This window comes from Mizuhopecten yessoensis, unplaced genomic scaffold, assembly GCF_002113885.1.
Source record: "Mizuhopecten yessoensis strain PY_sf001 unplaced genomic scaffold, ASM211388v2 scaffold716359, whole genome shotgun sequence".
NCBI lineage: Eukaryota > Metazoa > Mollusca > Bivalvia > Pectinida > Pectinidae > Mizuhopecten > Mizuhopecten yessoensis.
The window spans coordinates 1,312,601-1,329,365 of record NW_018480077.1 but is presented as its reverse complement, the minus strand read 5'-3'; the positions used below and the strand labels follow the sequence as shown (position 1 = coordinate 1,329,365).

Here is a 16,765-nt window from a genome sequence, read left to right as displayed (position 1 = left end):
ATGTAGAGAAAGTGTTTTTCTCCTGCCCACACAACTCCAACAACCTAAGTGGAGTATAACATGGTCTGGGGTGGATGTTGCGGTATCTGTGCTGTAGCATTCAAGTGAGGTGGCACTATAAATGATGCCATTGGAAGCATGGTCCCACTACAAACAGAACACATTACATCTCCAGCACACACGCAGGCATACACACAAAGAGAGATATTAGCCAGGTGGCATAGGACTAGTAGTTAACGCGTATATGCTAATTGTATTAATTGTATATCTATGTACTGTAAAGCGCTTTAGAGTGGCTTATGGTAGCTAGATGGGGTGCTATATCAAATGTTGTATATCATTATCTCATTGGGAAATTAGCTATATTTCTTTGTTTGATATGATGGTCAATGTTTTTCACTATGCTTCTTTGTGTGCGTAGTGTTTCTCTACTCTCAACACTTGTACCGTTTATGTAGTTTTAACATGTCCTTAAGTGTGTCAACATTTACTAGTAATCTATTTGTTCAATGGGAAACAATATTTTTGTAAACTACAATAATAACAGAAGAAACATGTATTTGTCTTATAAGATTTATTATATAAAAAATATCTTCATTAAAGCAGTATCACTCGAGGCAGATAATCATTATCTGACATAAACTGTTAGTACCTGACATGAATATACTCTCATACATGTGACCAGACATGAAAAATTAAATAGCATTTCTAAACGATTTGGAATGATAAACTACAACAAAATGTATGCTTACAAGTAAACTCATTAAAGCAGATGAAACAAAATAAGAACCACCAGCTTGACTACTAATGTTACTATGACATCTCTGGAAAATGTGAGGATTATTATGATCTAATGTATATATAAGATTAATTTTCGCATTTTGATTTATACTGTCCTAATACCTCTATCTTTTAGTCTCTCTCTAATTTCTCTCTCTCTCCTCCCCTTTTCTCTATTGCAATCCCCAATCTTTCTTTGTCTTTCTCTCAGTCACATTTCCGTATGTCTCTCGGTCTCAAATCTGTATGCCTCTCTCTCCATCATAAATCTATATCTCCCTCTTGGTCACAAATCTTAATGTCTCTTTGTCTTTCTCTCAGTCACAAAATTAATGACATTTCAGTGGATTTGTTTGTGTCAAGCTGAGGTGTGGATGGTCATGCTTTACCAGGTAAAGATAAACAAGAATAACAGTACAATACCATGGTGGTGTGTCTAATTATTGTGATATATTAACTTCATGACAAATACGTTTGAATTAAACTTTGTGTTGGATTTAATTGTCTGGGAGGATCAAATTAGTCAAAACGGTGCAATAACTGGCATTTAAAGCATAAATAAAAGACCAATTTAACATTGAAAGAAAAGGTTGATAATGAAGTAAATACTCAAATAAATAATCATATAAATTCAGAAATGCTGACCCTAATAATGTGAGCCTTTTAATGTTAGAATGTTGACTAAATTAACAGCTCCAATGTTTTTACAACAGGTTGAGGAAACCCTATCATGGCCAACAAAAATATATACAATGTTCAACTTAACAATGAGTATTGTTTGATGTTCATATTGACATCTAATTCACTCTGCTGAATACGTACGTATATTTAATATCAGATCTATTGCATTTTATATGGTAACCGTGTCACATCAGTCTATAACAGCATCTACATATAGATACAAATCTCCTCGTTAACATTCCACAGAACTATTACATGTAAATGTCATTGAAGCATAACCTAGAAGTCCTCAGGAGTCACCAATGGACCGTGAATAGCAAAGGAAATACATCGATTTTTAGTGTCTTTTTTTTTTAAATATATTTTCATTTTCAGTTGACTCTGACCGATGAAAACAGCTTGTATATTTCGGATGTTTAAACAAATGACAAAACAAGTGGTAATGATATGCTCACTAAATTTACCCGCAAGTCACTTTGGAATCCCTTTATAAGGCCATGCAAGCCACCAAATACACATTCAATCCTTAAACAATAACTAATTGAGCAGATCACTAAGATCAACCTTTACATTTATCTCTGTTTAAAATCCTTTTAATAGATTAACTAAAGATGAGTTTATATGAATGAACACATTGATACATGACCGTTAAACACAAGATGTAAAAGGCTTTATTCACTTGGCCTCAGTTACTCAAAGGTTGGGTAGAGTTAACCAATGGTTAGGGGGAATTTTAAATACAAATACAACAAAATCAAAATCATCCGTCATCATTTCACTGCTATGGATATGTTTACACAGATCAGATTGATGTGTTTTGAGTAGATTATGCTTCGAGACACCATACTTTTATTGGAAACAATTTGAATTTTTCAATAACCACTGGTTAAGGTTCACCAATCTTTGAACAACCGAGGCCAGATGAATCATCAATGGCAGTAAATGATGTGAAGTACAGTAATTAATACAACCAAAGAAAAGTTCAAAAATAAATGTTATATTTTCTCCAACAAAATAAACAGTACAAAATTGTTTATTTACATGTATTATAATGCTGTACCAATTTAGATTTTAATAAATCAATACAGAGATTGTAAGCCAGTCATATATGGCCTCGGCATCACAAAACTTCTGAACTTTAATATTATTGCTAATACATGTACTGCTATAAATGCTAGTACTGTACAATCGAATGTGGGTTTCTGACGATGCACTTCCTCTAATTGCTGACAGTTATATTTCTGGCAACTCTTCCACTGTTTCAAGTCAAGATCAGTGTTTTCCTAACATAATATTTTTTTCTAATTCAGCTAACATTTGAGGAAATAGATCCTTGCAGTAAAGTTCTGAATATAGACAAGTTTTGTGATTTCGGGCCTTTAACACTGGACAAACATAATGTAAATGGCTATTATAACAATCTATTTAAAAAAGCATAAAAATTAAAAAGCAGATTCATGAAGAATATTTGTAGAAAGCGCTTGGGATTAATTTTATTTCAGTAAAACATACAATCACATTTTAACCTTAATTAATTCAGATAAAGACCCTGAGGTATTTACTTAATAATACATATAAATAAAACAAAGTTAGACAGGTGATTAAAATGTAATAATTGTTTATCAAAGATCCTATTAACCAGTGTCAATAGATCCATGGTGACCATCTTCAACAAACATTGGTTCAAATTAAATAATTTAATATCAACCTATATGTCGCTCATAGCAACAACCTTCTTTATCATACATCTGTTGATATGATCAATGCTTCTTTCAATATATCACATTCAAAATAATTTGTCCATTTGAACCCTGATTGGTCATTTATTAATAAGGACAGAACTAGTGATGGATCCCCTGATATTGTTTTCTGGTAAGCTTTAGGCTCAACAAAGACTTTCACGGTATTAATCATGATTCGCCTGAGTGGCTTTACTCAAGAAAATGTTATATTCAAAGTAACCATTCTGCCTAATATAAATACGTTTTGCTTTGAGGCTTAAATCCAAAAGTTTATGGCAACACCCTGGTTGTATCAAACATTGGTATTTCATTAACATCACAATAGATTGATGATACATGTACACATATATGCAAAATGGTTTATTTTGGATTTTTTTCAAAACCAGAGCAAAATAGGATTTTTGGAGTGTTAATTGTCTGGTGGTCACCATTTAGAATCAACATGGTCTATACTATCTATGGTTGGATGCTCTGCTTGTTATGGTTCAGTATTTTCAATGGATCATTCATGGAGTCATTATCACTTGAACACAACACAGAACCCATAATATCTAATGCTGGTGGAGTTGTCTATACCTACATAGTTTTAGAATTTTGCTCGCACAGTCATATCCCACCGTCTGTGTGTTCTAAACTATGACCTTGCCGGAACACTGACCAATCATGCAGTGTGGCCCCCTCTACAACACAATACTATCAAACAGATGCAGATCACATTGTCATTATAATCTCATAATCAGATGTCGTGAAACAATTATGTCACAAAACAATATTGCATATTTATAGTTGGATATGTAGGAGATGGGAGTTGATGGTGACAAAAACAATGTTTCTGTTTAGGACATAACTGTAAATAAACTGTTATATAGGTTTAGACAGTTAAATAAATCAGAGATGGAACAAAGGCAAGTTGAGGCAACATCCATCATCTGTCAACAATCGTATACTTACATGTTCCATGTAATATGTGAAAACTAGAAAACTGACTCTGATGTCAAATTTTTCACAAAGTTGATATTATTCAAATGAAAAGGAGCATTTGTAGATTAGCATTCTTTAAGCATTAGTCTTAATTTAGAGCTTTTCACATTTAAACTATGGAGCTAAAATTCAAAACAAGCCATTCAGATGGATATGTCTCGCCTATACCCCACTTTGACCATCAATACACATATCAGAGAAACTAACTTAAATGCAAAACTTAATGTTGATGGAGATGCTGACAAAGTCAATGGGCCATGAAAGGAAGGCTGCATTCAGCATTGTATGCATGGGTTGAGATGTACTACCTAAGACACATCTAGGGTCTAAGTTTGGTTGGTCTAGCACTTATACTTTCAGTGAAACTAACTTCAACGCAAAAAATTAATGTTGACTCAGCCGGAAAAGCAGCACCTTAGTCTTGCTTCCACTTTGTGGTGGTTAGACAATTATGATTGCGCCAATAGTGGTTCCTGTTTTTTGTGGATGCATCAATTCAACAATGCACTAATCAGTTAAAATTTGACAACACGCTTAACTTTGAGTGTGCTGAAATAAGAACGCTTACAGTGACACTAATTACTTATTCAACATTAAAAGGAAACTGTGAAGTGGTGTATGAATGAAGGGAACATGAGGGATCATACTCTCATTTACCTATAACTCAATTAGCTGTATATATATGAACTGTTAATGGAATCGTACAGAAAATGTTGATTTATTGTACTAGGACACAGAAAGGAAAACTTTTAATACTTAAACAGAATCTTACATATCACATTAGATTTGCTATCGAAACATTAACTGTAACATGTTAACAAGCATATATGTATTAATATATATTATAAACCTGAACATAGAATATGTAGACTTTTGTAGCAAGTACTTGATACAAAATACAGTCCTGCTGTACATGATAAAATTGTGCTATAGAAAACTAAAAAGCTTTTCAGGGGGGGGCCATCAAATATGAAAATAAGTCCTTCACATGTGTTAGCCCTCAAGTTTACATCTGTTTCAGTTACCAAACAACAGTAACTTATTATTCTGACCTTATCCTAGTGTCGCTGAGCACAGTGACAAATGAAAAGCTTATAAGCCAAGCTGAACTTGGCTTTCTCAAGCACAACCGAGTCAATCACATACCTCTCCTATTTTGGATTACTTCTGTACTGACACAGTAAAATGACAATATTTCTCACAAAAAACAAATTCCAGGACATTTTGAAAAAACGTTCCTGACCGTGGAAGACAAAGTTTTACCATGTTTATTGCTATGATAAACTCATTGTTCAGCAATACACATAAAGTCACTATCAACTACGTTGACCTTGACCTTTGAGGAATCTGTGTTGACCTCGATCTCTGTAGAGCCTGTTAAGGCTATGCACCAAAGGTTTTCCTTTTTCTATGTCTGCAGTGCAAAACCCATCTGCATCTGAAAGTATTTGAAAACCTGAAAAAAAGAGCAGAAAAATCAGAATAAACCCTGTTTATCTGAAAATCAGTTTTCAGTCCCATCAGCGGTTGTTTCGCAACATTTTCATTTCTACTTGACAAAACTACTAAATATTACTTGTTCTACTTGCTCATGCAATCGACAATAGAAATGACCTCACATCAACAGGGGACAATACTGTTACAATAACTGATTTGCACTGATCACATTGTGGGAGATTTTCAAAGAGTCTTGATTTGAAGGGGATTTGATATTGAAATGAAGAAAACTCCTGAATTTTATTTTTGCAATCATCTGTTCAAATATCATTCAAAAATGTTATGAACTTCATTTTATTTTCATTTTATTATTTTTCAAAAATATTTTAGCAAAGTTACCTCCCTTACTATGCTAATATATGTACTGTAAAAGTGGGAAATTTTTGCTACGTTGGAAATAGTTCTGAAATCTATCAATTTTCCATCAATTTCCATGTCGTTATTTTAGCGCTAATTTACTCAACACGAAAAATGCAAACATTTCCACACCTCGAACATTTCCACTTTTACAGTATCCTTAGTGAAATATTTTTTTTGGCTATTTTTTTTTATAAAAGTTTGTTTCTGTTCCTTTTTTCTCTTGGATCCTAATGCCTTTTGATATAACAAAACTCAGACATATACAATACATGTTTTTGTGAAACAAATTACCCAGTAAGGGTTTCTAGACAATTATTAACTTTTACTATGGTATACCGCACACTAACCTAGTTTGAATGAGGCATTATATTTGACTCAGAAGTTTTTACTTAGGGAGTAGTAAATGGCCGAATGTAATGCATTAAAGTCAGAAAGTACAGAGGCGTGATACTTATATCACATGTACCTTAATACGATACTTAATGAAAGGTACCATGGTACCCGACTTTAAACCTGTATCAATCTCACATTATTCCTACGAAAATGAACATGACCTAAAATATAATTTTTATTTGGTTTCCTTTCTGTAATTATGTTGGATATTTAATCAATTCCATTTTTCCTACCTTGATCTCATGGTCCTCCGAGCCTGATATGAGATAGTCTCCCAGCAGTATGAGGGTGTTGACGCTGCCTTCGTGACGCTTCAGGTTCTGGATCGGAAGCATCAGCTCAAGGCTCCATATCTACAACATAAAATATTTAGTTTCAATGACTGCATAAGCAATTTATCAGAATAGCTAGTGAAATGCTAGAACAAACATTTTCTAGACCAGAAGTATTACATTCTCATCTCACAGTTAATGGTGTAATAACTGAAGGAAATAAAACTAAAATGAAACTAGTTCAAAACCGAAAAATATAAAACAAGTAAACATTTTACTCACAGGTCAAAATCATACTGAATTGACTAGCCTACCATGAAAACTTATACAACTCCCAACGTATTTTACAAAATACATGTACAACATACTTTTAAATAGAAGAACATTCATACAAATTTATTACCGTATAAACTACCTAGCAATGTAATATTCTAATGGAAAAGTGATATTTTACTAGCGCATCAGAATCACCTGTATGGCTTTGTCAATAGAGGAGGAGAAGAGAAATCGGCCAGAATGGGAGGTAATCAGACTGTTGATTGTCCCGATGTGGCCCTGGAAAGACCTGGTATGCTGCTTGGTTTCTACATCAAACACCTGAATGTTCTGGTTGTAAGTCCCTACCAAAGATTAAAACAGATACATCAAATTTTATCAAAAGTTTCTGATGTATTTTTATACCGCAAGTCCAAATCCTAGTGCGGAGGACACAGGTCCAAATCCTAGTGCGGGGGCAAATATACAATAATTTATCAATTACTCAGCCGTCTGCTAGATTTGAAGAATTGCAGTCTAACAGGAATCTAAAGAAAGCCACTGACATGCTGTAAAAGTGATTCTGATCGGCTAATTCATGCAGGACATCCCTCACCATTATGGATTGGTCTGTGGAACAAGAAAACAAAAATCTCCCGGAGGGCGCTGCTACAAGACTGCATATCGTCCCGATGTGTCCTTTGAATGACCCAATGTGATCATGTGACTCGATGTTAAACAGCTGTATGAGTCGGTTGTAGGTACCTAAACAAATGTTAACATAACGACAATCTCGTTAATGCAAACTCCAAATATGGTAATCGAAACATTCAATTTACAGGTGCTTCAATTATGAACCTGATCAATTGATACCATTTTTCTGTCCCATTAGAGAACATCCTTAAATTGTAACTGGCTTTAAAAATAAGAAACAAGACTAAGAGCTTTGGTCTTCACATAACTATATATAGCTGTGCTTCAATTCCATTCAAGAGGTTTGAATTTTGTAAAACACCATGACCTAATAGTGTCTTAACAAGCTCTCTAAAGTGCAATGAATTCACTATGTTTAAATATTGCATATCATTTCATGCCAAAAGTATAAAACCTCTTTGAAATTTAAATGCCACAGAATATACAATGTATGTAAAAACTGCATGTAGTAATTAAATTACCAAAAAACAAATAGTACACTGACTTGTATATTTCTTATGCAAAAGAAAAGTAGGAGGTATACCAATATATGTATAGCAAGAAAGTCTGTCTCAGAAACTCTATATTTCATTACATCTTACTTACATACACACATGTTTTACCCAAACTCTATGATGAATATTTCTATACAGTTATTTTAAGACTCTCTTCAGAGGCCAATGTAAGTTGCCCCTGATAAAGGAAGTCAAACCTGCACTTACCAGGACACCAGGGTTTGAACACTCTAAACCTCACACTGCTTACTGCGGCTGAATTATCCTACAAATAGAGCAGGGACTGACACATGTATCTACATTTGAACAATGATGTCCACTGTATGCTGACCGTACCTGCTATAACATACTGATGTGTGATGGCCAGAGAGTACACTGACCCGAAGGCGTGGTCAATCTTCCCCTTTAGGTCAAAGGTCCCTGTCGTGTCCCAAATATCTATTGTGTTGTGGGATCCGCTGTACAGGCGATCCTGTAACCACACAAATTACAGAATATGGTGTTATATGGTGTTGTCAGGACTGTCTCCATAAAACTAATTATGAAATTTAAATGAAATATAAATTAAATGGAAGAGACGTCAATGGCAACATTTACTGCAGTGTATAAGCAACTTAAATCCAAGTTTACATGTTTCGTCCCACTAGCTGAGCTGTCGTCATGACAACATTCAGATTTTCAAACATAAGTAATTATAAGGTAGGAAATGTATTGCTCTTCCAACAGATGACAACAAACTGGGTACAGTGATGTCTACAATAGTAAAATAGGATACCTGGTAACCATGTCATCGTATAGCTTTGTTAGATCTGGGAAAAGGTGATGTAAAATTCCACTGATTGTAACAGTTAAAAGGTTATATACCCGTATATAAGATTTGTATAGTTTGACAAAGTGCAATTCATTGGTGCAAAGACTGATCAGGAAGCAACATTTAAAACCTGAGTAATACTGACCTTTGCCTTGTTTAGACACAGCGCCCTCACCCAATGGTGCAATCCTGATATAGTGTGTTTATGTGTCAGTGTCTTCGCTTCCCAGACCTAAACAAGCAACATAAACAAATCAGAAACAAGAGTAAAACAAAATCAGTGATTTTCGTAGAAATTATGGGGAGCATACAGCTTGTGCTGCCATTTCGGTGCTCACATCTAGCATTCATTAATTCTAGCACTTCCCAACCAAGTACTCATTTACAGCTGAGTAGACTGGAACAAGCGGAGTAAAGTATCTTGCTCAAAGATACAACAAAGTGCTGTGATGTGACTCGAACCTGCAACCCTTCGGTCATGAGCCCGGCGTCCTACCACTAGACTAGAGTGTTTCATCTCAATGCAAAATTAAGTAAAGAATTGGTTTTGTTACCTTGAAAGAATAACATTCAAATTTAAAACAAAATAACCGAACAGAAATTTCATTTTGTTATCACAATTTGTCTCATAAGCTATGAAATATTTCCCCAATTTCTCTCTGAGAATGTTCTGTCCTCACAATTTTTTTAATCAGCAGATCTCTCAAATGTTTGAGCTTTCTCTAATTAATTAACTGGTTGTCAGAGAAGTGGACATGTTTTCTAAATAGCAGATTCACATAGTATTGCTTAAGATATGCAATTTAAAGAGGTTCTGTAACAAATCTTCAGTATTCAAAAGTTGGCTTCAATGACAATTGAGAATGCTAATTGGAATGTTCATTTTAACTTTCTTGTGATCTTATAAGATTCTACTAGCTTCTTTATAGCATTTTAATATCATTGGGATTTTTTTGTAATTTGTACAGATTCTACCAGTTACAGTACAATTTTTAAATTTAATGGAGAAAACTTTTTTTTGCAACAAATAGCTATTAAATAGGTGAATTTAAATTTTGTGAATTTAAATTTTGTGAAACACTGTAAATAATCAACAATCTTAACAAGGTCTATAGGAATTGCAACAAACCTTGATGAGGGAATGTGATGCAGAGAAGAGGTAGTCACCAACCAACACCATGGCTGTAATAATGTTGTCATGCGCATTCTGAAAATAGGAGGTAAACACCTACCAGTAAATATATCGCAACATGATGTCGTGTAACATCTAAAGGTACCCATCAACACAATGATTTATTGTTATATGATAATAATATCCCTCACTAACGATCCATATCCCATTCAAATGTACATGTCAATTAAAATCTTTCACCCATTTTTACATGCGTTTCACACTTGACTTAGCAAAGTGGCAAAACTAGAAATATGTATTACAACAAATAGTGTAAACCAACTGATTACCCCCATGCATTTTAACCATAACCTTACTTCAGTTTTCATTTACTAAAGGAGAGATAATGATTTGATTTCTAATGTTTTAAGTTTTTCTGATCTTTTCAGGTTTTATTTATATCTTTTATGATATGATTGAAGCAGCGGTGCGTCTGATCATGAAAAACACTTGCCCCCGATAAGAGTGTCAGAAACCCAACAGGTATAATTATAAAACAATTAAACAACTGCTTGTGTGATTTCTTCTTACCTCAACGCTTGAATGCTGTGTGAGTGTCTCCATGTTCCACGCCCTGATGGACATGTCACCGCCTCCCGTGTATAAAATGTCCCCACTGGCAACCATCGTGTGGACCTGTCATCATAATACTGATATTAACTTTGCCTAGCAATGATGCCATTGAATACTCCATAGAGTAAAATTTCAAAATGACCTGGTTTTACAGAACTTAGTACAAAAACATGAAACACTTAATGACAGATCATACAGAGAAAATCAGTATAAAGGATTATTTTTCATTTTAACATTTTCCATCTGCTTATTTCAGGTAAAACATGTCGTACCACTTTACTGTGGCCCTCCAGTGTCTTGATACAGCCCTTGGCCAGGGTCTCCATGTCCCAAACCTTCACCAAACCATCTGCTCCAGAGCTGCACAACTTCTGTCGCTGAGTGGCAAGGCACCACACAATGTCCTTGTGTCCCCTACAGATCAGAGAAAAACGAATACAATCAATTTTACAGAAAAAATGCAGCTTTTCTTCGTTTAACATGTACAACACTTAATTAATGTTTTTCTCTCATTAACATGTACAACACTTTATTAATGTTTTTCTCACATTAACATGTACAACACTTAATTAATGTTTTTCTCCCATTAACATGTACAACACTTAATTAATATTTTTCTCCCATTAACATCTACAACACTTAATTAATGTTTTTCTCCCATTAACATGTACAGCACTTAATTAATGTTTTTCTCCCATTACCATGTACAACACTTAATTAATGTTTTTCTCCCATTAACATGTACAACACTTAATTAATGTTTTTCTCCCATTAACATGTACAACACTTAATTAATGTTTTTCTCCCATTAACATGTACAACACTTAATTAATGTTTTTCTCCCATTAACATGTACAACACTTAATTAATGTTTTTCTCCCATTAACATGTACAACACTTAATTAATGTTTTTCTCCCATTAACATGTACAACACTTAATTAATGTTTTTCTCCCATTAACATGTACAACACTTAATTAATGTTTTTCTCCCATTAACATGTACAACACTTAATTAATGTTTTTCTCCCATTAACATGTACAACACTTAATTAATGTTTTTCTCCCATTAACATGTACAACACTTAATTAATGTTTTTCTCCCATTAACATGTACAACACTTAATTAATGTTTTTCTCCCATTAACATGTACAACACTTAATTAATGTTTTTCTCCCATTAACATGTACAACACTTAATTAATGTTTTTCTCCCATTAACATGTACAACACTTAATTAATATTTTTCTCCCATTAACATGTACAACACTTAATTAATATTTTTCTTCCATTAACATCTACAGCACTTAATCGATGTATGAAACTTCCATGTTCTATTCAACCATTTCACAGAATTTGTATTCTGTGGCATAATACCGAAGTTGTAAAAATATAATGAAACGTAAGTACTCATATATTTTAAAACATTTCTGGCTATACAACATTAGAAATACAATGACATCACCATTCAGTGTTGTTACTGATTAAATCCCAGTCAGAGATGAGGTTCACATCTACTTCCTACCTACATGTATTTCTCAATACTTTAATTTAACATTTGTTCATTTTCCCTGCCACAATGGAAATATCATTTAATTGACTGTGTGCTTTTATATATAACAAAATTTAGATTTTATGCCGACTCTTACCTTAATGTCCCTATACACTTGAACTGGAAAGGCATCTGCCAATCCTCGCCCTTGGCTGGGGATCCTGGACGGGACCTAATCACCAATGCTGTACCTGAACATAGAGTATACAATACATCTCAGTATACTCTTGTTATTTATGTAAGAAAAGTGGCAACTTCCCAAAGGTACCTCTTCAACTGTTCCTTATTCTAATTTATAGTAATATGAATATACAACACTAGATTGGACGCTGAAAATCAATGCTTTTACCAAGGGTTTTTCCTAAAATGAACAATAAACAGTTATTTATAAGATGTTACTCCTGGGCCCGACAAAAGTTGATTTAATGCCAAAAGTTGATTTAAGGCCAAAAGTCAAACCCCTCCTACAAAAACAGCAGGCAGTAATAATGTCTACCCTGAGTAAATGTTGTCAAAAGCTTTAGACCTCACACCCAACCAGATATGATCACTATACAGCAAATAGATTTTTTTATTCAATTTACTTAATGAGCACCAACAGTTGGATAGCAGGTGATTCATATGGATGGTGCACTTGTTTAGTTGAATGACATAACTGGTTAATTTAATATAGGCAACAAACAATTTGGAAAATATACTTTGCGGTTGTTACATGTAAACGAAATGGTGCCCTGGTTCTACTTAATTGTTGCTGAAATGTTTCTTGAGTTGGTATACAAGGAACAATCGCATCAGAGGTTTAAACACACTTATACATGTAACCACTCAATTTTTGTAACGTTTAACCATGTGTGCAAAATATTCAGAAAAAAATTAATCTAACAATCTTTTATGTATTTCATGTTCCCCATTTCATAAAAAAACATTGGATTCCTTAACACATCATCAATTACATGATTTTCTTTGTCCTACTCAGTAACTCATTGACAATCTTCTAGGTCTTACTCATTTGTACATGCAACAGCATGGTGTTTTACAGTAGGGGTACATTCGCGTATCTGGTTGAAACGGTTGAACCGGTTGAACTTGAGAAGAAAACGACAGACACAGATCTGAACCGAGGCTGACCTCAGGAAAATTTGGCACGTGTAGATTGAGGGGTCCAGACGTACCTGACCGAAACTAAAATGCGTTATTTCTTTCTAAAACAATGTCAAGTCACATGTAGTTTTTAAGATACGTTATGTAGTTAAGTGAACGGATGAAAGAAGGGCATATTATTCTTGATACATTGTTTTTATTCTCTGAAACTGTGCATTTTTAGCTCTGCTTATAAAATGGTCCAAGTGCGTTCGTTTATCATGGAATATTTCTGCGCCACACGTACCGTTTCAACTGGGATAAGCGAATGTAGCCTAGTATAATATTGTTGTCTCCTTTCAGAAATGATGACAAATGAAACTATCCTACAATAAAACCTGATCACCACGTCCTGTACCTCAGTGTGACATGATTACATACTTGAGCTACTTGAGCGGTGCCTGACCACATCCTGGGAGTTGCCTGGAGACCCTGACGATCGCCTATTTCGTCCACCACTCAGTAACTGTTCCACCAATCCTTGGATATTTTCGTACTTCTGCTGTAGGGCCAGTAGGCTACTGTATAATAAATTATATCATAGTTTTGCTATATTACATAGTCTTATCTCATTTCCAAGTTTTGCTCAATTGGTAATTTACTCCACATTCTCCGGATCACTTCATTTATAATTGCATAGTAACCATGTATTAGATTCAATTTTAAAGGAAAATAGGATGAGGCTATAGAACACCTTACCCTATTATTCCAACTGTTAGATTATTTGAGCATCAGAGTAATATCTTTTCAATCTACCAACTGACTTTCAAATTTTCAAACCATGTCATACAACAGAAATAATATATTTTAATAAATAACAAGACGCCAAACAGCCCTGCACCATTCTAGGCCCATTGGTTACCCAGAAAAAGTCATATAAATGTTTTTAACACATTTCCTGTGACCCTGAAATTAGGTTAAGGTCATTCATTTGATCAAAATTTACAGTTCTTCAACCAAGCACTCTACTGGTAAAATAGCATAACAAAAACAGATTTCTTGGCTATTCAAAAGAAATTGTCGAAAGATTTTAACAGGATTTAACCCTTGCAAACATAAAGTGGGTCAACGTCATCAATTTGAACAAAATTGGTTGAAGCATAAAGGGAAAAATTGACATTGGAAAGACAGATGCTATACATTGCATAAGTTCACTTGGCAACTTAGGCCAGATTAGCTAAAACACATATTAATACCTTGTGCAGGATGTGAGTTGCTTTTGAAAGTACTCTCTCCCTCCCTCCAGTAGCTCTACTCGCTGTGTCAACAAACCTACTTCCTCCCTCAGCTCTTTGTTATTCTCTTCCAAAACACGGTTCTGTGAAAAAAATTAAAATGTCACACATAAACAACATATGTCAACGATATTAAGTAATCAGTTAAAACCATTATGTGAGCTGTGATTAAATCTTCACCTATAATTACCAGAAATATAAAATACATAGGTCTGCTATGTGTGTGTTTCCCTCAAAGAAAGCGTTTTCCATTATCTATTCCTTCCAGCATGATTTCATTACAGTTTATCAGACAACCTTCTAATATGCATTATTATGGTTTATGAGATAATTTTCCAGTAACTGTCCAGCTTAATTAAGAAACACTTAATGATGATAAGTATGAGCTATTTACTTGTTGATTGAAATCTTTGAAGCTGACACTCTTCTGAAGACCCCTGTATCCACAGGTGGTGTCCTCATGGCTGCGAACTTCCTCAGCAGTGCTCATAAACTCACATCCTGCAGAACCAAACATGTTATTGAATAATACAAGGTCATATACTAGGCTGACATCAAAATGTATTAGTCAATATTTTTTGGAATAACTGAAAACAGTGCCTCATTGTTGAAATGATGCTGAGAAATTAATAACTTTGTTATGGTACTCCACTGTCAACTACATATGAAGATATATGGACAGGCTGTCGGATTAGTCTGTTACCTTTTTCACAGTGTCCGCATGGTGTGAACTGACACAACTCTAAGTGTTGGTCAAGCTCTGATTTCCTAAACCTCCCACACCGGCCAGAATTGTTTGGACACGGGACAGGGGCATATACACAGTTAGCCTCATGTTCCTCTCGGTTTCCTATATACACAGAAAAAAAAAATATAACTTACATTGAATATAGTAGATTCAACAGTATGGAGAATTTAAAGTACAAAGGATCAAATAGTTTTAATATATACCTATTAAGTCTCCTTGCATATGAATTTCTGGGCACAATTATGTTATTGGTACAATTAAATTGTTTAAAGCATGATTAGTTTACATGTCATTAAAATAAAAGATGAAAATGTGAATTTTGGGAAATATCAGGAAATTTACAAAATTCATTTTTTTTCATTTTTTATCTTCATACTGTACTTCTATATAATTATATATGTAATGTTAGTTATGAATTTCATTATATTTTGTATATACAAACGCATAAAGTTTTATCAAACCTGTTGTTAAGTTTGTCATGCTTTGAACAGAATTTTACATCTCCATACATATACATTACAAACACAAAGGAAAAGGTTATGTAAAAATTGTTCCTGAGCTGTTAGCTTTAATGCAGAATATCTATAACTGTGGTAACTGACCGAGAACGATGTGTTCCTGACAGCCACTGGGGTCTGGAGAATGGTCACCATCAGTCTCAGTCAGCCCATACTGACAGTGGATTAGCAAGTCTTCAATCTGTCCAACAACAATTCTGGAACAAACACAAGTTTCAGATCATTAACAACCAAAGGCTATACTAATTCCTGTAGGAACTCGATCTGAATCAGAGATTTATAACGATAGACTATAAATCTCTGATTTAGATAGAGTTCCTAAAGCAGGGTTCTCCCCAGGCCATTTAGCTGATACGGCTCCGTATCAGCTTCAGTTTGAAATCCTCCCTGCCGTATCAGTTTAATTGACCCGTATCACCTTAGACTGTGAACCGTATCACCTTGTTATTTGTACTGAAGGTGATCTTTTTACGCAAGAAATTGACACTGATTAAATCACACGGCTGACCCAAGTCCAGCAATGACCCCACTGGTCATGATCATTTGCACGATAGGCGTATTGCCACAGGGGGGCTGTAATTAGTGGGGAGGGGGACCGGACGACAAGCCCACAGGTGTCCGGCAAGCGTGCTCACTGGAGCCTAAAGCAATTACCACCGGATCCTTTTAGCATGGTCAACAGGTGATTAATTGAGGTACCTACTGTTGGATTAACAAAACAAACACTTATTACATCTATTATAAATTAATTTACTCACATATGATTGCATTTGACAACGCTGAAATAGCGTGTGTATTGAGTTAGTGATGGTCGCCATCTTGGATTGTGTAAAGTACAAACCGGAAAGGG

The 16,765-nt window shown here is 34.5% G+C and overlaps 1 protein-coding gene across 2 annotated transcripts in view; it reads right to left on the bottom strand.

Moving 5' to 3' along the window:
- Positions 1-557: 557 nt before the first annotated feature.
- Positions 558-16,765, bottom strand: part of LOC110443744 (E3 ubiquitin-protein ligase TRAF7-like) — a 19,230-nt gene continuing 3,022 nt past the window's right edge. Inside the window, exons 2-15 of one of the 2 annotated variants that reach the window (XM_021488131.1) lie at positions 16,000-16,112; positions 15,353-15,499; positions 15,044-15,150; positions 14,611-14,732; positions 13,796-13,935; positions 12,372-12,465; positions 10,997-11,138; positions 10,683-10,787; positions 10,110-10,187; positions 9,126-9,212; positions 8,506-8,641; positions 7,578-7,726; positions 6,668-6,787; positions 558-5,640 (exon numbers count right to left, since the gene is read on the bottom strand). In XM_021488131.1, coding sequence (XP_021343806.1) covers positions 5,593-5,640; positions 6,668-6,787; positions 7,578-7,726; positions 8,506-8,641; positions 9,126-9,212; positions 10,110-10,187; positions 10,683-10,787; positions 10,997-11,138; positions 12,372-12,465; positions 13,796-13,935; positions 14,611-14,732; positions 15,044-15,150; positions 15,353-15,499; positions 16,000-16,112 — 1,588 coding nt within the window. In that variant the 3' untranslated portion in view covers positions 558-5,592. Of the gene's footprint in view, positions 5,641-6,667; positions 6,788-7,177; positions 7,327-7,577; positions 7,727-8,505; positions 8,642-9,125; positions 9,213-10,109; positions 10,188-10,682; positions 10,788-10,996; positions 11,139-12,371; positions 12,466-13,795; positions 13,936-14,610; positions 14,733-15,043; positions 15,151-15,352; positions 15,500-15,999; positions 16,113-16,765 lie in introns of both variants that reach the window. The other variant, XM_021488130.1, reaches the window with a different exon arrangement.